The following is a 27,080-nucleotide window of genomic DNA, read 5'->3' on the forward strand; positions in this document are numbered from 1 at the left end:
CAAGCAGTTTCTCTGTTTTGTTCAGCTCGGACAGAAGCATGGCGTACGAGGGCCCCTGTGCAGGCACCCCTCTAGAAATCTGAAGTTTCTTCAACTCTTCCTCCAGCGCCGCCAAACGGTTGTTGACTACGATGTTCTCCACCCAGCTCTGCACTCGAATGAAATAATATCAAGGAGCGAGCAAAATAATTATATAAGAGTTTAAGGAGCATACCCCAGTAGCCTGCTGCAAATGACTGTCACCGAGCTGATCGGGGGTTATTAACGCCACATGGGCCCTCGCATCCTCCCATATTTTGGTGAGCGGTCCGTGGATGGTGATATGATGTTCTGGGGCAACTGGCCGATCAGCCACCAGAAGAAATTCTTCTGTGGAGAGATGGAGGATGACCTTAATCACTCGATGACCGCTTGGATCAGATTGGGCTGAGGCTGAGCGACCAGACGACTCGCCGAGCGGAGCAGAGATTATGCCGGAGTGCCTAAGCCGAAGACGAGCCTGAGGCAGGGAACTGACGGGCTACGCTTCAAGGGAAGCCGCTGGCAGATCAAGCTGGGAGGAAGTTCGGTCCGAGAAGATGACCTCGACTGAAGCAGGGGTCGGGTTGATTGCTGTAGAGGGGGCGTCGACCTACTCTGTCACCGGTTCCACAGATATAGCTGAGTGGGTGTGAAGGTCCGTCTGGCGCCGTTTGCGTATCACTAGTGGAGAGTCCTCGGCCGAGTGCCCCATGTACTCCGACGCCAGATGTCCGGCAGACGAGATGGCATCATCGACCGTTTCGGTTGCAGGGAGCCGAAGGACCAACTCTCCAACTGCGGGTGGAGCTTCTTCGCTTTCACCCTCGTGTGAGCCGACCGGTGTGATGCCCAGATCGGCCATCTCCTTAGCTGCCGCCGCCTCTACCTCGACAGCCTTCAACCTCATCCGCTAAGTGGCCTTGGCATGCCACATGATGTCGGCTGCATAAAAGAAGAATAAATCAGTTAGATCAAAAGGAAGGGGGCGAGGAAAACGCTTACTCATGCTACTCGAAAGCTTCGTTCGGATCGGGCTCAATCTGAATATGTACAGCACACCCTCGCAAAGCAGCTTGTGGATGTTGAATCTCTGCCCGGCCAGCAGATTGGCTGTGTAGAGGTAATCTGGCTGGCTCTTGTATTTACTAAGGTCCGCCGGAATCGGCACGGTGGTCTTCCATTTAGTTCGGAAAGGTGGCCGCTCGGGAAAACAAAGGTAAAAGTAGTTCTCCTTCCAATGTTTGTTCGAGGTCGGCATTTTGTCGAAGAAAACAAGATCGATCCGCGACTGGAAGAGGAAGGTGCCCCACTCAGACTGTTTGGGATAGTAGAAATAGTGGAAAGTCTTGGGGACTAAGGGGATGCCGTGTAGCCTAAAGAGGACAACTACCCCGCACAACAACCAGAAGGAGTTTGGGACGAGTTGGCCGAGCGGGAAGTGGAAGTAGTTGCACACTTCAAGGATGAACGGATGAATAGGAAAACGTAGACCAACTATAAACTGATCTCGGAAAAAGCAAATAGTGTCGATCAGAAGGTCGTGTGGGCGATCGGATGAGGTAGCTAGCATTAGTTCATGGTCAGAAGGAAGTTCGAAGGTTCGGACGAGGCTCAGCACGTCCCTCTCGTCGAACCGGCTCTCCGTAGTGGTATACCAGAGGCCGGGGGCGAGGTCGGATTGGCGAGAGGAACTGGCCATTACCAGGACAAGGGCCGAAGCAAAAAAAGGCAAGGGTTGACGAGAAGAATGGCTGGAACAGTGTCAAAGGGGGGCACGAATACAACAAGAATGCAAAAAAAAAAAAAAAACGTAAAAGAACTGAAAGGAGAAGGACAAAGGGGCCTTACAAAAAATATGACCGAAGGAGGAGGCGAGGGATCGCCGGAACGCAAAGAAACGAGTTCGCCGTAACACTGAATGAGATGGAGCAGAAGCTTTCGGATGCGCACATGCGATAACACGAAGTGGCTGGGGAAGAAGAGACGTCCTTATAAATGTTGGGCTCGATCGACCGGAGCCGTCCAATCCAGGTCATGGGATTCGAGGAGCAGATCTGACCGCCGAATTCGAAAGGCCAAAGGTCACATCAGCTCTGACAGCTCGAGCGAGCGGTGATGGCTGTGCGACCACGTGGCCCCCGCTCACGGGTCGCATTTAATGAGCACCATTATGCGGGCGTGGTCGCGTGTTCAGCCTTAATGGCGGTGATTTGCATGAATTCCGAGGAGATTCAAGGAATATCAGCGTTGACCAATGCCGGAGCGGCTGGACAACCGTTGGCAAACAAAACTTTCCAAGTGCCAGCCTGTGTCGCGCCGATCGACATCACCCGCTTGCGCAGTCCCCGATTGGCTATCGGCAGGCGTGTCACCAAGCCAACGGTCCAGTCAGTCGAACTTACCGCCTCCTTCGACTAGATTTGAAGGGAAGGCACGTGATTCGGTGGTAAGGATCGGGGGCCCACATAGGAAGGGGTCAACGACATGGGAGAGTCAAAGCTCCGGCTGAGGGGGGAGGAAGTCACCTGGCCGACCGGCCGGAGTATATCCCGTGCCGGCACGAAGACAGCTCGACCTCGGATCGAGCTTTCGACGCTCACAAGCTCCCTTATAAAGGAACTGCTATGCCGAGTGGCCAATCTGTTCGGCCAAACTGCAGAACAATTGGCTTGTACCCCGTCCGAGTATGTGACCGAGAGGCCTCCTTGCCCGGTCCGAGGTGCATGTATACCTGAGCGCCCTGGAGGCCGAGCGACCAACCCGTCCGACCCAATTAGAGACAAAAGGCTTAGAAGAGGACAAAAGGGGCAACTAGTGATATCATTCTCGAGATACCAGCCGCTGACAAATAGCATGGTTGGCGCCCGAGCCGTACCGAGGATCGTACGGGGGAAGTTTCCGCTGCCGTGGCAGAGATATGCTCGGACAGTTGCGGTATGACGTCAGACACGCTTTTCTGACGCAGCCATTCTGAGGTATGCTTTGAGGAGCGTGCACACCTCGGGAAGCATGCACGCGCCTCTACAGGGTCTTATATAAGGACCTCCCGACTTCGGTGGAGGTAGGATTTTTCTCCTCATCTACTGTAGCCACAGTCTCTCTATTCTGTCTCTGTTTCTTCTCACCATCGCCTAACTTGAGCGTCGGAGGGTCGTCACCGGGAACCCCTTCCCGGCCCGGCATTGTTGCAGGTTCATCGGAGGCCTACGTCACTACGGAGATCACCCGAAGACAACAGAGAGCGTCACGTCCCTAGTTTTCATCGACTCAACGTACGAACAGGATCAAACGGCTTGGAGCCGCTCCTTGCCAAATGGGGAATAAGCTACCTCCCACTATGGGAGGGAGGTATGGGAGGTAGCTTCTTCCGTACTGCCATATGTAGTGGGAGCTCCGAAAGAGCTTCCCACCGTGGATGTCCTTATATACCTCTTTTTTATAGGATCGGGTCTTAAATATGTGACAAATGGATGCGGGTCTTTTCCACCAGTACAATTGAAATTGGAAGAAAGTATTCAACAAAGTTTACATATCGGATTCAAACCCGAAACCACAGGTCCATCTTCGATCCGTTCGAACTTGTTTACCGATGGCATCGTTCGCAGCACCTTACAACAGGCTAAACCGTCGCAGGGCCATCCTCCGCTCAACCCTCTCCGTCTCGCCTCGTACTTCTGGGCTTGCAGCGGCGACTATCCACCGAGACGTATCACCTCAATCGGCCATCGCAAGATCCTTAGCCCTGGGATCCAAGGCGAGCGTTGTCGGAGACGACGAGGACGCCGGACGAGGTGAAGAAAGAAGGAAAATATGTCGGTGCAGGAGTACCTCGACAAACACATGCTCTCCCGAAAGATCGAGGATGCCGTCAACGCTGCCGTCCGGGCCAAGGCCTCGGATCCTGTCCTCTTCATTGTGCGAGTTCCCTCCCATCTGCGCTACCGCTTTCCATTTGTTATTCTCTGTTGGATTTTCTGTTGCCTCTCTGATCATCACTGTTGTCTTTCCTTTGGCAGTCCAATCACATGCGGAAGGCTGTCCCTCCTGTCATCACCAAGATCAAAGCACGGCAGATCTTGGATAGCCGAGGGATCCCCACTGTGGAAGTCGATCTCTACACCAACAAGGGCATGTATCGTGCATCTGTTCCAAGCAGCGCCACCACTGGAATGTATGTGATTCAATTGTATACTCTTCTTTTGTGATGTAGTAGTGTCACAAAAGTTATCTGATTGGGTTATTACTGCCTCGACCCTATAAGGGATCCCAACCGTGTTATGTATAGATTTTCTCTTTGAAATTATTATTTGTCTATTCAGTAGCGAGTAATAGTGCCTACTTTTGTTCAGAATGGGATTTGATAGTTCATGCTCAAGACAGTTTATTGGAAGAAACATCCTATAAATGATCAGAACATGATTTCAAAAAATGTCTTTCACTCTAAATATGTAAGAATTTTGCTGATTTTATCAATACAAGATGTTTCCTGTCAAATCACATTAGAATCATATTCTTGGGCTTGATTCATGTTCTGATATCAGAGGATGATGCTAGTTTTGGAATATTAACAGCCAGTTCCTTGAAGGTTTGAATAGTTTTACTCTTGATATCACTTTCTTAGTTTTAGCAGTGCAGCTCTTGCATAGGGCTCCTTTTCTACTCATTTTATGACTTTGAGTATTTCTTATTTAATATATTGGAGGGTAGCTTCCTTATCCTTAAAAATTGTTTCTTTTATAATTGTTTTTCCTTTTTTGCTGGAGATATTCAATTTGTTCTCTGCCAATATTAACTATGCTGTGAAACCTACTGGTTTGTTGAGTCTCAGTATCTTTACTACCTTAGCTTTTGTTGTTGGGTATTCACAGTCTGAAACTAAAGGTGCCTCTCCTGCAAACTATAAGTGCTGAATCATTAGTGTTGAAATTGTGAATGTATCGTTTGAAGGTAGTTTTGTAGTCAAAAGTGGTCAGAGGTTGACAAGATCCATGTTTTTTTTTTAAATTTCTTGAAGTCTAAATGCCCAATATCATGCTGTCTTTGCTGGTTTAATCAGATACGAGGCAGTCAAATTACGTGATGGTGACAAAGGGAAGTATCTTGGAAAGGGTGTTTTAAAAGCAGTCAATGTAATTAATGAGAAGATTTCAGAAGCATTGAACGGAATGGATCCTTTGCTTCAATCCCAGATAGATCAAGCCATGATAGACTTGGACAAAACTGATAGACTTGGACAAAACTGAGAATAAGGTAAATGTTCTCCCTTATAATAAAGCTATATTGCTGTTGACTATCTTTGCTTTTGTTTCTCAAAAGTCCTGTTGAAATTTCTCTATTTGTCAGTTTTTGCAGTTGTTGGCAATCTGCTCACCATATCTGACTATTTCTTAATTAAAATACTTAATTTCTTTCTATCATTTGCGGAATAATGGTCTTTCCTGCAAAATCCATTTGCTAGTTCATGATTGTGCATCAATAACTCAGTTATCCCTAATTTTTCAGAGAACAAATCATATCAAGTAAACATGGTATAACATTAACCATTGTTCCTTCCTTCTGAATTTCATTTTGGAGAGATTACTCTGCATCATGCTTCTCTCATCTGTGTAACTGTTGAATGATGTGATAGTGGCAGAAGATTTTTGAAGGCTTTCTTTTGCAGGCTGAGCTTGGAGCCAATGCCATGTTAGCTGTGTCAATTGCTGCTTGCAAGGCTGGTGCTGCTGAAAAAGAGGTATGATATAGTCAATTTGTTTATTCTATTTTCTTTTATAAATCTTAAGTTTATTCAGTATCTCCTCGTTTTCACAGGTTCCGTTGTACAAACATATTGCTGATCTTTCTGGTAAAAACAATCTAGTGCTTCCTGTTCCAGCAGTTACAGTGATTTCTGGTGGAAAACATGCATGCAATGATTTGGCTGTTCAGGTTTGACCTGTACCTGTCCTGATTAGCATCCTCAAATTATGATTTTTTTTTTTCTGTTAGGCACTTAAATGTGTGAATGTATAGCTATTAACACCATCAAGAAGCTATCCATATAATTTTTCCATGTATTAGTAGTGCATGAAGTTTGGTTTCTTATGAGGGTGTATACATTATTATGTTAGATTTTTGATAAATTTCTTGCTAGTTCACATATTTACTGCTATAAGGTTCAAAATGCATGGAAGTTTCTTGTGATTCTATTTCTAGTCCTAGAATTATGCACACATCACTTTTCTAAGAAACCAAGTGTGATAACAGACAAGGTTTCTACTAATCCAATACCATCAATAATATGCAAAAATGTAATAATCATATCTGCATAGCTACACATTTTTGAAAAATTCTTTTTTTCCAGCAATATGAAGTGGTGTAAATTGAGAAAATTTATATATGAAGGTTATAGTTTAGAAAATCATAGTTTTTATGTGTTGTAAGATTTTTTTTTGATTAAGGCATTGCAAACTAGGTATTTATGACTTGTTTTAGGAGAATAAGTTATTTTCGAAAGTTACTTATCTATTTACAAAGGAATTAGGAATCTTATCTAGTGTTTAGGAGAATAGGTCAATGTTGGGATATTTTCTCTTTATGAGTTTGTTTTCTGCAGGATATTGTTAGTTCATGGTTGTTGCATCAATTGGTTATAAAGCCTAACCCTTGATTTGTTCTTGATTCAATGTATTTCCTTTATCCACTACAGTTTGCATCCACTCAGTTTGAATACCTTGATGTAGTATGAACTAATCTCCTCGTTGAAAACTCGAACTCTTGACTCACAAAAAGGAAAAATATTATGGAATTGAAGATAACTCGATACATAGGATCCTAATCCTTTTTATGGACTCGAAATAAGACCAAGTAGTTAAAAATGCTTATTTTATTCAAAAATTATAACCAACTTTTAAAAAGTCTAATCTATTTCTAGGATATATAACAAACCTTTAAAAATTCAAAATAAAATTTGTAAATTATAAAATTTAGTAGAAATTTCTAAATTGATCACTAATTAATTTGTGGACTATATCATTCTCTTTCATCAAGGACAACTTAATTCTAGGCGAATGTTCAATAGTCATTTCCAATTATTAGTGTCTGCCTCATGAAAAGTTTGTTGAGCTTGAATATCTTCTAATAAGTTAGCATACTCTCCAATTTAAAAAAATAAACTACTGTTAGATAAGTTGGTAAATTTAGTAAACGTACGTTAGAATCAAGTTTTTCTCTAGAAGAATAAACATAAATACTTGTGTAAAACAGGAATTTCTAGGGATGGTGAGTGTGTAGGTATACTTTACATTGTTTTCTAAGTCTATGAGGTGTATCAACATATTTTTTAATGCATGAAGGATTTTATAATTTAATGCATGAAGGGATTTTATGAGTATATGAGGTAATGACTTTAATGATACATGATGATTAATGCATGGAGGTATTTTTATAATTTTGAGGGATGCATGATAATATGAAAAATTGTGAGAAATTAAATGTAGGAACTTTAATTGCCAATTAAATACTTTTTTTTTCTAAAAAATAGAAAGTGTGCTTTTAATAACGCAAGCCTTATAGATGTTGAAGTTGACACAAAGTCTGAGTCTAGATGAATGGATAGAAATTCTCACTCTTGTAAATTTTAGATGTTTTGTACGAGATCATTTCAATCTTGTAAGCTACTAGTTACAATTGAATGGGGATGGAATCTTGATCTTGTACAAGATTCCAAAGGAATGGAACCACCTCATGCTATATTAATCAGTAATATTGGGAATTTTCTTTTCATGTCTTTGTCATTTTCTCTCTCCCTCTCTTTTCTTAAAATGAGGCTCAAGAATGATTAAGAGGAATGTTAGCCTTCCTTGTGAACAAAGAAAGCTGAGATCATCAAAGAAGCCTGGTTAATTACATGATATGATTGGGACCTATTCTTGTTGTCTGTGTGAGGATAGGAAGGCAACACAACTGATGGACCAATTGGACGTTTTCATATGACTAAGTTGTTTGTGAGGTTGATGTGATGTTGTGAAAAACAATCATGGAACTTGATCTCAGTTTGCTCATAGAGATACACATATCTTGCTGGTGTCAAGTGGCGGATTGTGTGGTAGCATGAATAGGGCCCAAACATGGTCTTTTATTGGTTGTGATCAGATGCATCCACCATTGGTTGCATGATCAAGTAAAGCTAGAAGGCAGTAGTGGTTGCAAAAGCTAGTTGTAATGCTTCCTATTACAGTAGTGCACAAGCGAAGCAGCCACAACCGTGCAGGGTAGGGCTGTAAACGAATCGAATCAAACCGAACTTTTAAAAAATTTTAGTATTAAAGTTCGAGCTCGAATTTGAATAGAGATATTCAAAGCTCGATTCAAAGCTCGAACTGTTATTTTTACGGCTCGAGTTCGATTCGATAGAAAGCTCGAGTTTGAGCTCGATTCGAAACTTTCGAGCTCAAGCTCAAGCTTCTTTGAGCCACTGATGGATTATGGCTTGAAAATGAAAAGGATCGGTTTTGCTTGAAATACACAATTTTATATAAATATAAATATAATTATATCATTCTAAATGCTACATCCAATTAACAATAAAACTGAATTTAAATGATTAAGTCCATAAAAAAACAACTTAAACAATAAATATCACACCCATTAACATGAACAATAAGTTATTCATCCCACAAAATCAACAAATTACAAAATCACTTGATCCAACTCTTCTTAGTTAGACTCCAGCATCAAACTCCTGCAATCAAATAAAGTAAATAATTTTCTGTTAAAAACAGTTATCATACATAATATTGAAATTATAAATGTATGAGTATTTGCATTTCTAAAATTAATACATGTACAAGAATGCTTAATATAATTGTTTACCTTCTAAAAATCTTTTCTTTAAGTCTTCCAATCCTGTATTTGAATAAAATAAATGCAAGTTTTCTATGATTAAAATGAACAATAAATACTAAAAAACAAAATCATGATGTTAACTTTAATAAATAAATATGTTGACTCAATCATCAAATGTTGTTTTTCAGCCTGCAATCAATAGAAATAAATAAATTATTTAACAATATAAAATCAAATGTACTTAATTTTTCTTACCTTTGCTTTCTTTGTCACTCCATATCGTTTTCGGCACCAAACTCCTCGCATCAGCATTTCCACAGTAGTGGGAGTTAAAGAAGCATGATACTTATCAATAACATGACTTCCTGCTCTAAAGGTAGCTTCTGAAGCAACTGTGGTGATAGGTATGGCTAAAACATCTTTTGCTAAAGTAGATAGTATTCGAAATTTATATGTATTCAACTTCCACCAACTCAAAGCATCAAATTCTTCATCTGGATCATACCAATGACATCCTTCCTCCAAATAAATATCCAACTCAGATTTTTCTGGCTGTACCATTTCAGTTTCTCTTAAATAAGAAGAAAACTTAAACCATCCTGAAGATGAAGTGGTACTGTCTTCAGCACTTCGGCTAAACTGATTGCTACCTTGAGATTCCGAACAACTTCTTGATTCTTAAATGTTTTCAATGGCAGCATCTACATATTCTTTGTAAATTGTGGACAATTTTTTTTTGAACATTTGTGATATTCTCTTGTGCCTCTGCAATAGAATAAAGTTTTGGAAAAACAAATTCAAGTACTCGCATTTTACACCTTGGATCCAAACACAACCTATACACATCAGTAAATTGCATTCCCCTCATATTTGCCAAACTTATTTTTCATTTTTTGAGTAAACTCTTCTTCATCATGAGATTTTTTTATCTAAGATCATCTTCACTCCATAAACCTCATTCAATAACAAATTGGAGGTAGGATATTCAGTTTTAGAAATTACCTTTGTCGCTCCATAAAACACCTTTAAGATAGAAAATACCTTTTGCAATTTTTCCCATTGTTCCTCTGGAGGACAATCAACATAACTTAGTTCTTAGTCCTTGAATCTTGGAAAAACTTCTTTGAAAGATAATGCAACTTTGAGCATCTCGTATGTGGAATTCCACCTTGTTTTACAATCATCAATCAATTTTTTTTCAGATAAATTTAAATACTCCATAATCTCAGCAAACTTGAGGAGCCTAGCATCCGTTCGCGTTATAAAATCAACACTTTTCTGAACAATATCAACAATATCCTTGATTTCAGTTAAGCCATCTTGAGCTATGAGATTCAAGATGTGTGCACAACTTCTAACATGAAACAATTTTCCTCCACAAACAATATTATTCTTTATCCTTGAAAGTTCATTCAACAAATTTCTTATTGCAACATCATTGACACTGGCATTATCAACTGAAACTGTATATACCTTATTCTCAATTCTCCAGTCTCTTGCTAGAACAACATTAGATATTTGAGGGCCATCCCGAGGAGGAGGAATATTAAAAAACCTGAGAACGCATTTATTTAATTTCCAATTTGAATCAATCCAATGGGCAGTGACCACCATATATTGAATTTTTTGGTTCTTTGACTTCCACAAAGCAGTAGTTAGGCTGATATTTCTTGTTGTTTTCAACAAACTAGCCAATCTTTTTTCTCTCTTACTCATATATCATAAAGCAATTCTTTCTTGCAATTGCTCGTGATATACTAGTCTATTCAGGCTTTCCACGTCTATAGAATACCGAATCCTTCCTCTTCCACTATTGAAAATGGGTGGTCATGCATCAAAATCCATGTAGTAGTAGCCTCTTTCATTTGCTCCATACAAAATTTTCCATCGTGAAATGGTGGAAAACTTGTAGGCAGACCCAGCTCAAGGCATAGGCCATTAAGGCTTATGCTCAGAGCCTCAATTCTATTGGGGCCCATTGATTACTTAATTGAAGACATTGAAAAAATTAAATTGACATCATTAATATTAATTAATTATAAATATCTTGCTAATTCATTAATGACACCTTATCAATTAATTCATTATCGATTCCACTTCCTATTTATACCTTCCACTTATCTTTATTTCCTCATTAATTTCCTACCATAATTTTATATGAGATTCTATTTTGCCTTAAATATAATTCATTTTTTAATTGACATATTTATTTATTTATTATTATTATTACTCTGATTCCCATTTTATTTTGCAATTAGCAACACTATTTTTATAAAACCTAATAAACTTTTTTTTTCTCAATATTTCTTAAAAATCCTAATCGTTCTCTCATCAGTGCATTGTGCCCTTTTCTTTTCTCATCAGCGATTCTGTATGTTTCTCCTTTCTCGCCGATGATATTCTCAGAGAACGCCCTTCTCTTCCCTTGCCAATAATATTTCTTCCTCGCTCTTTCTTTTTCTTCCTCGATAATAATATGAATTAGAGATTTTTTTATCCATAAAATATAAAGTAAAATGCTTTAGCAAAAATAAAAATTTTCAAAATTAAAATTAATAGTCTTATTTACATTCTGACAAATAATTGAACAATTTTATTAATAAAAAATAAAATTATTATCAAAATACCAGTCAGAAAACTAAATTTTATATAAAAATTTATTTTTTTTAAAAAATATTTATTTTTTAAAAAAATATATTTTTTTAAACTTCTCATTTTCGGTCCCAAATCTAAATGAAAAATGTTAAGGAAAATTTGAAACTATATTAAAGAACTTTGTTTTTTAATTTTTTTATCTAGGGCCTCAAGGAAGCTTGAGATAGCCCTGCTTGTAGGATCTACACCTAGAGGCCCAAAACTAAGTTGTTGTCATATTTATTTATTTATTATTATTATTACTTTGATTCCCATTTTATTTTGCAATTAGCAACACTATTTTTATAAAACCTAATAAACTCTTTTTTTCTCAATATTTCTTAAAAATCCTAATCGTTCTCTCATCAGTGCATTGTGCCCTTTTCTTTTCTCATCAGCGATTCTGTATGTTTCTCCTTTCTCGCCAATGATATTCTCAGAGAACGCCCTTCTCTTCCCTTGCCAATAATATTTCTTCCTCGCTCTTTCTTTTTCTTCCTCGATAATAATATGAATTAGAGATTTTTTTATCCATAAAATATAAAGTAAAATGCTTTAGCAAAAATAAAAATTTTCAAAATTAAAATTAATAAAGTCTTATTTACATTCTGACAAATAATTGAACAATTTTATTAATAAAAAATAAAATTATTATCAAAATACCAGTCAGAAAACTAAATTTTATATAAAAATTTATTTTTTTAAACTTCTCATTTTCGGTCCCAAATCTAAATGAAAAATGTTAAGGAAAATTTGAAACTATATTAAAGAACTTTGTTTTTTAATTTTTTTATCTAGGGCCTCAAGGAAGCTTGAGATAGCCCTGCTTGTAGGATCTACACCTAGAGGCCCAAAACTAAGTTGTTGTCATCTTAGTTTGTCTTCATGCTTCTTCTTAGCTTCCAAAGATTTACCACAATGAGAAAATGATGCTTCAAGTGTGTTGTGGTCCCTGTTTTTATTTTTGCCAAAAGCAAATAACAGCGTTTGCACTCATACTTGGAATCACCATTTGAATCAACAATTTGTCATTTCTGGCCATACTCTAAACTTCTTTTGTCTCTTGGGTTTATGAAAAGGATTATCATCATTCTCCACATGCAAGTTTGTATTACCACCGTCATCAATTACTTGTTCGACAACCTCATCAGAACCTAATGTTGGACTTGTTGAATTTTTCATTGAAAGAGAAGTTGCCATACTAATCAAGTTTTGTGGATGATTATTGCTGTGATATTGAGCCTGGGTACAAGTCTGTAATGGTGGGAGTTTAAAATAAACCATAGAAAGTAGAGAAAATGAAACAATAAACAACAGAAAAATTTTAAAAAAAGAAATAAAAGCAAGGGAATCTAAGAACATGTGGAGTTGCGGACCATCCACATCTAAAAAAATGGATTGAATTAGTGGGAGGCAGCAAATAAATATACAAAGTAAAAAAGCACTCAGCACACATGTTTTTAGAACAAACTTGACTTTTTGTCTACAACTTGAGAACAGTAAATCTTGCACAGAAGAATTATCAACGGCTGATTTTCGAATCAGAGAATATATATGCACAAAGTTTGAAATAACTCACAAATTTAATAATCTAAACATACTTGAGGACAACTTTGAATCCACTTACTCAACTGATGCACGAAAACTTCTTCTAAATTAACGCTAATGAGTGACAAAAAAAGACAAAAATAAGGTCACTTTTCTTATACAATTGCAATAAGTTGGTGATTCAGATCCTATTAGAAAATAAGAAAGAAAAAAGGTCAAATTCAAGTACTATTCACACAATGATAGAGAGTAAAGTTAATTACCTATGGGAAGATCATGCCAAGAAAGCACGATAATATTTTTTCTGGACACAGATGAGAGCATTTTTTCAATAACAAAAATGAAAATAAGAAACTTTTGAATTCTAAAAGATAAAAGGGAGCAAAATCGTAGTACTTCCATTTATATTGTTCGATTGAAGCTTCAATCTACAAAAATCAGCACTGATTAGTGGAAGGAGATGACTAGTGGCGTCTGAAGATGAGGGTAGAACCGTAGAATCCGAAGTCTGAAGGTAAAATGAGAAATGAAATGGCAAAGGCACAAAGCAGGGCTCACATTAGGGTTTAGAGTTTAGTCACAGAAGATGAGTGTATAATAATAATAAAAAAAAAAAAAAAAATAATAATAATAATAATAATAATAATAATAATAATAATAAATAAATAAATAAATAAATAAATAAATAAATAAATAAATAAAAGCTTGCGAGCGGCTTGCCAACTTTCGAACAAAATAATTTGGGGTCGAGTTCGGCTTAAAAAATAGTTCGAACATGTTCGAGTTCGGCTTGGGTTTGAAAATTTTGAATTCGAACCAAATAGTTTTCGAGCCGGTTTGAAAAGTTCGTGAGCCGGCTCGATTCGTTTATAGCCCTAATGCAAGGCTGGATTTGCTATTTAGCTGTATTTGTAATGTGCTCGTTGATTATCGTAGAAGGATTGCGGGGTTGTGAAGGACACTAGGTGACGCACATGGTTTTAAGTGAACAAATCAGGGTTTGAAGTGATGAGCCGTGCCGCTTGAAATCGGTTGGAATTTATCGTTTTGGTGAGGAAGCGAAATCGGAATAGCAGGCGAACAAATTTTGCCTTAGTCATCTACTTGTGATCGATGCCTCCGTGTCGCCGGAAGCATCGCAGGATGCTTCTGGCGGTGGCGGATGCTTCATGTGACGCCTCCGCAGGCGAACAAATTTTGCCTTAGTCATCTACTTGTGATCGATGCCTCCGTGTCGCCGGAAGCATCGCAGGATGCTTCTGGCGGTGGCGGATGCTTCATGTGACGCCTCCGCAGGCACCGCAAGTGTCGCGTGACGCCTCCGCCCGCGCCGGAAGCGTTGCGCGATGCCTCCGCCGTCGGCGGAAATGTCGCGCGTGTAGCGCTTGCGAGACTCGCGGGATCACTGTTGCAACAAAAAAAAAGACTTAATTAATTAAACAATTCCCAATTAGAGTGTGATATTTTGAATAGGTTTTTATAAATCCTAATTAAATTATCCCTATAAAATATATTTAAAATTAAAAAAATTAGAAATTTAAAAATTATTGATTGATATTATAAAAAAATCTTTTTTACTATTTTAAATTTATTTAAAAATTCTAAAATAATTTAAAAAATTCTAATAAATTATATTTATATTCTCATAATTTTTATTATTATTTAATATTTTTTATTGTTTAATTGATATTTTGATTTTTTTTATCATTTTAAGTGTATAAAATTTAAACTAATAATTAATTAAATGAATAAACAATTAATTTATGTAATTATGATGTATCAATTTTAATTCGAGTAATTATTACGTCTTTAAAGAAAACTATAGTTAATTATTTTTTCTAACCATATTAAGTTGTTCAAACAATTTATATAAAATCAATATACAACTTATTTTTAAATTATATACAATAAACATATTTATCTAATAATTACTATATATAAATAACTCCGCCCATGACGACTAGTCATGGCCGGTCCCAAGTCCAGATAAAGGAGGAGGGTTGCATTAGGTTGCCAGCCAGCGTTAAAACTATGACAAATATTCAATAATGGATCCATTAAATAATTACTATATATAAATAAAAAAATATTGAAACTATATCGGGACGACACGATACGATACCAAAACCGTATCGTTTCAGTCTGGAACCGAGACCTTTGCACGGGTTGAAATTTTAAATCATGGAACAAATGACAAGTGTGATGCTATAGGTTCTCATTAAGAATAGATCGTACCTTGTGGGTGGCGGAGATAGTGCAAATCACATCACTTGGTGATGTTTGTCGTGAGGTTGGGAAGTTGGATGGAGACATATGGTTGTGTGCAAGGGCAATAAAGAAGAGTGGTGGTGAGGAGTGTCTTGTGGCAATTGGGAGTAGGAGAAACTTGGCATGGTGGATGAAGGTGATTTGATCCAACTTCTATTTGGGATGGGAAAAAAGTTGGATTAGTGAGATCAGGGTGGTCTTGCACTTGAATAAACTAAACTCGAATGATACCTAGAATAGTACGAAAACCAAATCAAGAATTTGGCTTTGATACTAATTTATGCAGCACAAACTAATTGTGTTGTCCAAAACTCAGACTCTTGACTCATGAAAAGGAGAAATATTATTAAACTTAAAGATAATTCAATACAAGGATATTAACCCCTTTAATACACTCAAATTAGATTAATAGCGTGTTTAGTTTGTGGAATAGAAACGATAAGAATAACTTATTCCTAGGGAATAAATAGATAAGGAGGACTTGAGCAATAACTATTCCTTTAATTGATTCAAAAGGATATAAATATTGCCACATAAATCCTTTTTTTTTTTTTTTTTTTTGACATATCTTACTTACAAAATCTATTTTAGTTGTTCTTATGATTAACTTGATCAACTTGCTCTGCTTACCTGCTTTGGCCAATTCGCCTGTTTGGCCTGCTCAGATAGCCTACTCATTGTCTTGCTTGAATCCTCTGGCTTGACCATCTCATTAGACTAAATCAACTCGTTTGGGTTGACGATCATATGGATCAACTTGCCTAACCAACTTAGTTAGCTTGATTGAATCAATCAAATGTGTTATATGGAGTATGAAAATAGATACGGAGGAGTTATTCCTAGACTAGGAAATGAACAAATATTTTTTATGAATTTGAAATAAGTAATCCATAATTCCATAGGGATAAGGATTCTATGGCCATTTTTTGCTATCAAAGATAAGAATAGTTATTCTATGAGAATTCATACGAAATAAAATTGGTATTCCTATGAGCCAAATGCACCATAAGCCGTCTAAAAAATGCCTTTATATCTCTAAAATTGTAATCAACTTTTGAGAGGTCTAATTTATCTCTAAGAAATTTAACATCATTAAAATTTTTAAAACTTCTAGAATTTGTAAACTATATAAAAATCTTAGAAGAAGCCGATCCCACCTACTAGGATAAGATTTGGTTGTTGTTGTATACAAATCTTAGAAGAATTTTCTAAATTAATTCCAATTCTTAGACTGCCTCAAACCACCTTGTTTTCCTATAGAAACCTTTATAATCCTCCCCTGCCATCCCGACAGGTAACTTGCCTGTCTTCATCATCCTTCTGTCTTCAGCCTAATGCCTTTGCATCAGCTTGTCTTCCATCAAAGCACTTGCCCCTCTCACTACCCATCTCATCTCCATAGCACTCCATTCCCTAACTAGACCCTGCATGATCTTCAGATTCATTCCCTCGTGGTGGTGCTCTCCACCTACTAAACCAATCTAAGAGTTTCCTCTTTGCAGGTTAAAAGACCCCTCTGCTGCATCTGTCGATCTCATCCAGCAATCAACTTTGTTTCCAGCAATTGTGAAATTTGCTTGATACTTCTCCATTGGATCACATTTGTTTTTCCACTGCTGATTCTCCAAGCAGTAGAAACTCCTGTGTGGAACCACACCTGAACCCCTTTGCTTATCAATGCCACTTTCTTGCAGTGAATAGATCTGTCTGCGCTTGCCTCCTATGCCCCTTGTGCCAGAACCTCTCTGTAGTACAGCAGAACCCTCTTCTCCTCTCAAATCTTGGAAAATTGCTGCCAGATCAATCTCCATGCTCATGATCACTTGCAACAGCGACCCAAGCGCTTTCTCCTTCTCACCATCACCTGTCAGGCATCCTCCGACAACACCTAACTTGCCTGTCCACACAACCTGGCCACGAAGCAGAGCAGAAAGGCACTTGCTGCTATCCTTGTCAAAATATCCCAAGAACCCTAAGCCCTATTCCTCATTAATTTCCTTTTGTAGGAAATTATTTAGTGGTGAGCCCATTATTGGATCAAATACATGAATTACTTGGACCTGGTCCATATGTCATTGCAAACAAAAACACTTTTGGACTATTGTAGGGTTGGGATTAGAATTTGGTACAAATCCTTCGGCAACAAAAACTGCAAATCAGAATGGAGTTGGTACAAGGATTCTTCTTTTCATTGGCTGTTGGAGATCTACATGTGATAGTTTCATTTAATCTTGGTTTAGGAGAATAAGGTACTTTAGGATGTTATTTATCCATTTACCAACTCATTTGGGGATGAGTTATTTCTTCTTAGTTTTCAGGAGAATGCATCAATGTTGGAGCATCTAAAAGAGACTTTAATCCCTGTGTTGATCTTCAGTTTAATATTATTTTCTTTTTGTGAGTTTGTTCTCTATGGGAAAATGTTGGTTTCTGATGCTGCATGATGAAAACTACCTCAAAATTTTCAAATTCATGAGTCATAGAAAAATTTGAAAATCAAGTTAATATCCATATGTTTAGCTGGAAATTGATTAGAAAAGCTGCTTCTGAGATCTACAACCTCATCTTAGATTTTAAATTCATTATGAAATAAGTTTCATCACCTTAGAAAGCAATGGGTTCAAGAAAAATCAAGTAATTTCTTAGTCCTTATTCTCGACTCAAGTTAATGTTGCTTTGAAAATTTATTTGCACTGGTTGCTCATAGAATCTCTAGAAATGCTGCAAGGTATGATCAATATTTTTGGTTAAATCTTATTTTTAATGTGAAGTAGATAGTGATAGCATCTTCTCAAATACACGTTGGCCCATATTTTTGTTTCAGTGATTATGCATTCAGTTTGAAATTTTGGTTGAGTTTCTTTTTTAGAAATATATCTGTACTCTGGAGTATTTTCTTTTTGTCCTCCAATTTTCCTCTTTCCAAACATTGGATTTTATTCAATTAACAATTCAGTAAGAAACTTGTGAAGGTTGTAGCTAACTACTACTATAATTGTAGGAAATTATGATTCTTCCCATTGGTGCAAGTAGCTTTCAGGAAGCAATGCAGATGTGCTCGGAGACATATCATCACTTAAAGGTGCCCACCCCAAGCCATAAGCTCTGTTATTTATCTGCAAAACACGATTTTAGTAAAAATAATCTCCCAAATATAGTCTTTTGAAGTTGTTTAAGCACAAACTATGTAGTCTTATGATATAGTTTTCTGTTGTTTCTAATTTTATATATTGCAAAAATCAGATACTCAGTAATCTTCTCAGTCTATGGTAATTTCAAATTATTATGGAAATACAGCTCTAGAATTTTCTTACAGTTCCCAATTCATTTTTTCCACTTAGAAGAATTTCCTTTAACTTCAGTGTGCTTGTTTTAGCATATTCTATGATTATTGTCCTCATTCCATTCTTTGACTGGATTGCAGACTATTATTCAAGAGAAATATGCTTCAGTCGCATGTAATGTAGGTGATGATGGTGGATTTGCACTGAATATCTCAAGGTAAGTTATGCTATTATTCACTGCATTAAACGTAAAATATAACTATCTATTTCAATTATGGCAAAGTGTAAAGTCATTGCTATTTATTTTAAGAAACTTTTAGTTTGATAATTGACTCAAATACAGTTATCTCATGTCACAAACTCAAAAGATATATTCCTTCTTGGCGTGGTAAAGCTATGATGTCCCAGTCAAGATGTTCTGGTGCTTACGATTATGTTATGCCAGCAGTACATGCTGATCTGTGTTTTAATATGCCATTCAATTTTGTGGCTAGATTTTTCTCCCCCAATTATCTCTTTTGCAATTTATATTGATCAACTAACCTTTTCTTATTTTTGTTCATCAGTATCACTGAATGCTTGGATCTTACTAAGGAGGCAATTGATCGAGCTGGATATAATGGCAGGATTAAAATGGCAATTGATGTCGGTGCTACTGATTTTTGCATTGGTAAATGCAACGCAAGCTTTATCTTTTCATAAGATTTTCCATGGTTCTCATCAAATGTCATGTCAAGTTAATTTTTCACGGTACTAGTTTTGGTTTTTTAAAATGTCAACTTGTGTCTGATTTATCTTTTTACCTATTCTGCACCGGACCTCTTGGAATTCAGGTATCTGATCATGGGGGTTATTATTTGAATCATCTTTTTCTTGGAACCATTCCTTTGGTCTTATCCTCTGTTTAGATTGTGATTTATGAGTAGATACCAGATGCATCATTGTTTAAGAATCAATGTTACTTTAATTTCTTTGGTCTCATCAGGAAAGAAGTATGATTTAGACTTCAAGATATCAACCAAGTCTGCACAAAATTTCAAAACAGGAGAGGACATGCTTGAGTTATACACTAAACTCTGTACAGGTAGTCACTTGATTTTTCTTTATTTTATTTATTCCATTTGGAAGTATAATGATTATATCAATTAATAATTCATGTATCTGCTAGAATATCCAATTGTTTCTATTGAGCAGCCCTTTGATAAGGATGACTGGGAACATACAAAGTTGTTTTCTGCCCTAGGTTTATGCCAGGTATATTCTTTATCCTGAGTTATCTTAGACTTGTAGATGGAAAGTTTTTGAAAGAATCTTTTGCAGGTAGTTGGGGATGACTTATTGGTCTCGAATCCAAAACGTATTGAGCGGGCAATAAATGAGTATACTTATAATGCTCTTCTTCTCAAGGTAATCAATTGTGTACATGCTCCAGGCAATGAAACAATGAACAGTTGTTATCCCTTAGTAACTCTATTCTGGTATTGAATGAGTTCACACTGATATGAATATATAGGCATTCGTTTCTTGGGATGTTAGAAAAAAGGGAGTTTATATTTCAGATGGGAAGATTGAAAAATTAGAGGTTTCGAGGAAGTTATTTACTTGGGAGGATTATTGAGAAGATAAAAAAGGGCGGTGCACAAAGCTCCCGTCGATGCAGGTCCAGGGAAGGGTCTAATGTATGCAAGAGGATGTTTCCATGACTCCGTGACCTCTAGGTCACATAGCAATAAATTTATCATTGTGCCACGACTTTCCTTCATGATTGAGAAGATAGAGACCCTGAAATAGATAGAAAATAATTATTCAAACTTTAAAATTTAAAAATAAAATTGAGAAAGTAAAATAGGAGAAAGATGGTCAAATACATCATTTGGAGCAGAATCCATTTTTATTAATTTTTCTATCATTTTTGAAAATTGGTTTGGAAATAAACAGATGTGTTTTGATCTTCCTGCTTTTCTTTGCTCCCTCTTTTTTTTCTCCACGTAAACTCACTTTTTAATCTTTCCTCCCTAAAACAGGGCAGATATCTAAAGATTCTAAATGGTAAGTTGTGGCTTCTTGAATCTTGGGGGCTGATTTCTGGATCTGGATTACAATACAGGTAAATCAGGTTGGTACAGTCACAGAGGCTATAGAGGTTGTGAAGCAAGCACAAGACGCTCACTGGGGAGTCATTGTGTCTCATAGATCTGGAGAGACTGAAGATTCATTTATTGCTGATCTGGTAGTTGGACTTGGCACAGGTCAGTTGAAAGCTGGTGCACCTTGTCGGGCTGAACAACTTGCAAAGTATAATCAGGTTAGATATTCTTAATGTATAATATCACCTACATATGGATAGCTGAAATAATTTGTTATATTGATTGACTTTGCCATGGTAAATATGATTAAGCTACAATAGAAATACTGTATTTAACCATATAAACAAAAACATGATTTATTGCAATTTTTTTGTTCAATAATCCGTTACCTAAAAAAGTCTTGAAGGAACAAACTAAAATGTTGTAGCAGAAGAAATCCTATATTTAAAAAGGATTCCATCAAATTGTAGAATAAAACCGTACGTTTCTAAAAGGTCAAATGCTAAATCAAAACACTACCTTAAATAGCATAGCAGTCTCCTAAAGAAAAAGATTTACTAAAATAAACTATTTTAAGGTGTAACTTTTGAGAAATATATTCTTCATTTGCATCGATGTGCTATTATTAACTTGGGCTAAACATTTAGGTTAATAGTTTAAGCCTGTAAAGATAATAGTTGTGATACTTTTACAATTTGTATCCTCTTTTATAAAACTATACCAGAATAGTTCTATGTTACTATCATTTTACATCAAATTCCCAATGAACTTGTCAATCATATTTAAGATCAGCCTTCTTTTCCTGTGCTATTTGTAGACTATATTAAGCTAAATGATGTGAGTGCAATATAATAAATTTGAAAATCTATGTATTTGATTAAGAAACTTTGGAAACTAATGCTGCATCTGATTCACAGAGAAACTATTTTATTTTGTATAAATTCTAAGGAATGAGTATTCTTATGTTTGATTATAAAAATGAACTTGGAATGTCAATTCCCATGGAATTCTAATTTGTTATTCATAAGTAATAGCTATTCCTTGCTCTATTCACGGAATTGTTATTCCTTGCCCTATTCTCCAAATACATATTCCTTATCTATTTCATTTCTTCAAGAATTCATATTAGTATTCAACCACCCTTCAAATATTTGTATATACATTTGTTTATAGGTCACATAAGGCAAGGGGTTGGGTGCTTCTGGGTCCGAATGTGTCAACTGAGCTGATCGAGTTACATGGCATCGATCAGGTCAGATAGACAATTGGCTAAATGGGCCAATCAGGATGGATGAACAGGGTGGGTGGGCTAGAAAAGCAAGTTGGATTGGTCAAGCTAATTGCACTTGGCAAATTCGTAAGTCTGTTGCTCTAAATGATTTAATTGGGTCAGTTGACCTGTTGGACAGGTTGAACTAAGTGGGTAGACTGTTTGAGTTAGATTGGCTTGTAGGATTGAGTGAGTAGATTAGGTGGGTTAATTGGATTGAATGGGTAAATAGGCTGTGTCAATTGGATAGAGAGGGTGCACCCAACTTGTTTTTTTTTTTAATTTTATAAGAATAGCATATATCATTCTTTGTCTATTCGATTTTGTAACCCAAATGTTTTGTAAGGGATTTACATTAAAGAAAACTAATTAAATATATAATATAACTTGAGAAACAAGAGAAGCAGCCAGATGATAGTCATGATAAATCTTGACAAGAAATTCTTGAAATTAAAAATTTTCGGTATTTTGAATCATTATTAATTGGTATGAAATATGTGAAGGAGTAGATGCTAAACTAGAATCTTGGTAGGAAATACTAGAAGAGAAATGTTTTAGGTTTAGTAGAATAAAGACAGAATATATGGAATTTAAGTTTAACAATATTAAATATAATGAGACAATTGTTAAGATAGAAGTGTAGGATCGAAAAGTGCTAGAGGGGGGGGGGGGGTTGAATAACGCTCGTGGCTTTTTCATGTTTTCAGTGGAATAAAATAAAACTTGACACTGGTTGGTTTTACTTGATTCGGAGTCTGTAACGACTCCTACTCCAAGGCTCGTGATCGTTGATCGTCTTCGTTGGGTAATTTGCTGTAAGCTTGAAGGATTACATTGATTATATTATTTAACTTCTATGAAAATAAAACAATATAATGACAACTTAATGAAGAAACTTGAGTGTAGTCGTCGGAGAAGCCTTTTGGCATTGTAAAGCAGCTCGCAAGTGTGAAAGTTGTATGAGTTGTTCCTCTTGAGGTGCTAATCGAATCCTCCTTTTATACCCCTGTCTGGGCTCTTGGACTTGTCTCGGGTGCCCCCACAAGGTTGACATGGCGAGACCCCAGTGAAACTCTATCCAACGAACTTTATCCATCTCCGAGCGCTCGGACCCGTCCGAGCGCTTAGACTATGACCTATGTTGGCCAATCAGTGTGCGCCACCTCAGCTCCTGCTAGTCGCCCATTTGGACCCTTCCCGGGTGCCTAGACTAACTCTAGGCGCTCGGACCATCGGGCACCTGGAGCCCCTTTTTCCAGCCATATGATTTCCTATATCATAAGGTTAGCACAATAAACAATAATATGGAAATAAAATATTTGACATTCTCCGGACTATCCATTTCTGACTTTTGGATTTTCGTGAAATCCTAGGTCGAATCGACGCCTACTGTTTCCTCTACGGGGAATACATTCTCACCTACTCCTCTCAGGAAAGTTTACCTAATGCCAAATCGATAACTGAACTTTTTTGCTCAGCATTTGATACTTCATGATTTTCCGCTGGACGTCCGATCCCCGACTCATCCAGACTTTCGCCTGGTGTTCTTGACCTCCAGGACTTTCACCTACTATCCTCGACCCGTAGGATTTTTCGCCCGATGTCCTCGACATGCTGAGACTTTTGCCTAGTCCCTCGGATTAGCACTTCCTTGCTTAGCCGCAACTAGGGTTTTCCACCTGCCTTGTATTCATCAGGACTTTTATTTTACCTAAACTCACTTAGGACTTTCTGCACACTCAGTCAAACTTATTAGAACTACAATCATCATTAATTTTGAACCTTTTATTATTATCAAAATTTAGGTTCGATCATTTGGTGCATTCTGCACCAATAAGAAGATGACGAGTTGCGTAGAACCGAGAGTTTTAGATATTTAGGATCATTTTTACAAAATGATAGAGGGATTGAGAGAGATGTCTTACATAAAATACATGCAAGATGGTTGAAATGGCGGAGAGCGTCAGGTATTTTATATGATTGTAAAGTACCTCTAAAACTTAAGGAAAATTATACAAAATCGAAGTTAAACCCGCTGTGTTATATGGAGCTGAATGTTGGAGACTCGAGCATATGAGCAAAAGATGAGAGTTGCAGAAATGAAGATGTTAAGGGGATATGTGGACATACGAGAATGGACAGAATAAGAAATGAGAGTATTAGAGAGAAAGTCAGAGTTGTATCTATTAAGGAAAACTCCGAGAAACACGTTTAAGATGGTACGGTCATATACTTAGATGACCAATAAATGTTCCAGTTAGGCGATGTGAAATTATAACAAATACATATCAAACGAGGAAGAGGAAGACCAAAAATGACTTGATTAATAACAATAAAATAAGATAAAATTTATTTAAGTATAGATGATGATATAGTAGGAGATAGAGCTCAATGACGTAAAAAAATCCATATAGCCGACCTCATCTAGTGGAATAAGGTTTGGCTGTTGTTGAATCATTATTAACAAGACATATTGGCAGAGGTATGATTTATATATGTAACTTAAAGAGTGAGGGTTAAAAAGAGTGAACTTGATAATCATTATTAACTTGATAAATATTTTGAATCATTTATATATGTAATGATAAAGAGTGAGTGCTAAAAATATATGTGCTTCTAAAATCTTTTGTGATCATTGTTTGCCCCAAATCACTTCTTTTCCATTGATACCTCGAGAGATCCCTTCATAAGTGTGACAACCTAAGACCTCTGTCAAGAAAGCATGATGAAGAGAGTTTATCATCAATCTTCTTAGAAAGGGTATCATCCTTCAACCTTGGATCTCAATGACTAGAAGTGACCTTTGAACCTCTTGGGGACCAATTTGGTGCTGGAGCATGTTTAAGGTGGTGGGTGTTGGCCTAGGAAATAGTTTGATTTGAATGGGTAAAACTCCAACCTATCATACTCGACCTTTAAATCTAACCTACTCAACTTGAAAAAATAGTTGTTTTGTATACACACACTCGAGACCAAACTTTTTGTTTTGTGACTTTGGTCTTTCAAATGATACCTAACTGGCCTGTGGCTTTAGAGGTGAACTCACCATTTCTTGAACCTACTTTGTATGCTCAATAATTAATTAAATCTAAGGTTTTACCCTAATAAGGGTAAATCTTAAACCCGAACTATCATGACAAATAGCTGTGCAACTTAAGTATTTGACATGTTACATCTTACCTAAAATTTTTATCTTGACAATTTTATTTATCAACACAGATTCTTAGAATCGAGGAAGAGCTTGGAAACCAGGCTAGCTATGCTGGAGAAAACTGGAAATTTCCATGATTGCAAGTTCTCTGGGATAAATTTTTGCAGCTCGAATCCTATTGTAGGGAGAGATGAAGTTTTCTTTATTGTCCCGGGTCAGTGTTTTTCAAGCTTGGAAGTGATGGAAAATTCAACATTTCCAAATGTTCGACGAGTAAACCGAATGTTTGACAGGATGTACTCGATGCTCTTCTTCAAAATGCACGGAAGTCATATTGAACAGCCTGTGTTTCCATGGCCCCTTCCAAGGTTTGTTTACAGCGCAACAGTACACTCAAACTGAGAAAGAAAATGATTGTAAAAAAGTTTCAACTCATTCACGAGACACAATGCGTCTTCTTGTGTTTTGTTTATGATTGTCATTAGTTTTGATATTTACATATTGCTGTTGCCCTTTCTTCAATCTTCAATTTTGTATTCTGTTTAGATGCTTGCCTGGATAATTGCCAAGTTCATGTTCATAAATGCCGGATACTAATATCTTATAGAAATATTTGTCAAGCATCAATAGATCTATATTCCTAATATTTGAATATATTTTTACTTGATAAAATATGCTAGGAGTCTTTGAGAGGAAGGAGGGATTTATTTTCGGATTTATAACAATTAAGTGTTATCCTATTAGATGGGTCGGGTATATATATCTTTTTACGTCGTTGAACTTTATTTTCTATTATATCATCTAAAATAAATTTTATTTTATTTTTTTATTGTTAATCAAGTCTCTTTTAGTCTTTCTCGTTTGATATGTATGTTGTCATAATTTTACATCGTTTAAGTGGAACATTTATTAACTGTCTAAGTATATGTTCGAACCATTTTAAACGTGTCTTTCGAAGTTTTTTCTTAATATATGTAATTTTGATTTTCTCTTTAATGATTTCATTTCTTATTTTATTCATTCTGGTATATTTACATAGCTACCTTAACATCTTTATTTTTGTAACTTCATCTTCTACTCATGTGCTCAAGTTATAATCGAACATTCAGCTTCATATAACATAACAAGTCTTATTATGATTTTGTAAAATTTTCCTTTAGATATAGAGGTATTTTATGATCATGTAAAATATTCGATGCTCTCCTTCATTTCAATCATTCTATTTGTATTTTATGTAAGATATCTCTCTTAATCCCTCTATCATTTTGTAAAAATGATCTTAAATATCTAAAGCTTTCGATTCCGGATAATCGTCATCTCCTATCTTAATAATTATCTCATATTGTTAAATTTAAATTCTATATATTCTGTCTTTATTCTATTAAGTTAAAAATGTTTTTTTTAGTATTTTTCATCAAAATTCTAGTTTAGCATTTACTCTTTCACGTGTTTTATCTACCAAAATAATATCATCTGTAAATAATATATACCATGTTACTATCTTTTGACTGCTTGCAGTGAGTTCGTTCATAATTAGTGTAAAAAGATAGGAACTTAGAGCTGATATGTAATTCTATCTTTATTGGAAATATTTCAGTTACTCCGTCTGAAGTATTTACTCTAGTCGTTATATACTCGTACATATTCTTAATTAGTTCAATATATATTCCGCTAATATCTCTCATTTCTAGATTTCTTCATATAATTTCTCTTAGAACTCTATTATAAGTTTTTTCTAAGTTAATGAATACTATGTGCATACCTTATTTTTGCTCTTGATATTTTTCAATTAATTGTCTAATAAAATGTATAACTTCTATTGTCGATCTTTTAAGCATGAATCTAAATTGATTTTCGGTCACCGTGATATCCTTTGTAATATTTTTTTCTATTATTTTTTTTTCAAAGTTCATGGTATGACTCATTAATTTAATACTCCTATAGTACTTATTCTCCATTGTTCTTATATAAAAGAATTAGAGTACTTATCC

The 27,080-nt window shown here is 36.3% G+C and overlaps 1 protein-coding gene across 1 annotated transcript; it reads left to right on the forward strand.

Annotated features, from left to right (window-relative positions):
- Positions 1-3,615: 3,615 nt before the first annotated feature.
- On the forward strand, positions 3,616-25,640 carry LOC122041144 (cytosolic enolase 3-like). The gene is made up of 13 exons (XM_042600740.1): positions 3,616-3,936; positions 4,038-4,192; positions 5,078-5,248; positions 5,680-5,755; positions 5,833-5,949; positions 18,299-18,379; positions 18,722-18,798; positions 19,148-19,251; positions 19,567-19,665; positions 19,750-19,835; positions 19,902-19,988; positions 20,689-20,886; positions 25,158-25,640. The coding sequence occupies exons 1-13, from the start codon at positions 3,832-3,834 to the stop codon at positions 25,224-25,226; spliced, it is 1,425 nt and encodes a 474-aa protein (XP_042456674.1). The 5' UTR covers positions 3,616-3,831; the 3' UTR covers positions 25,227-25,640.
- Positions 25,641-27,080: the final 1,440 nt, after the last annotated feature.

The sequence above is a fragment of the Zingiber officinale genome, chromosome 2A, assembly GCF_018446385.1.
Source record: "Zingiber officinale cultivar Zhangliang chromosome 2A, Zo_v1.1, whole genome shotgun sequence".
Taxonomy (NCBI): domain Eukaryota; kingdom Viridiplantae; phylum Streptophyta; class Magnoliopsida; order Zingiberales; family Zingiberaceae; genus Zingiber; species Zingiber officinale.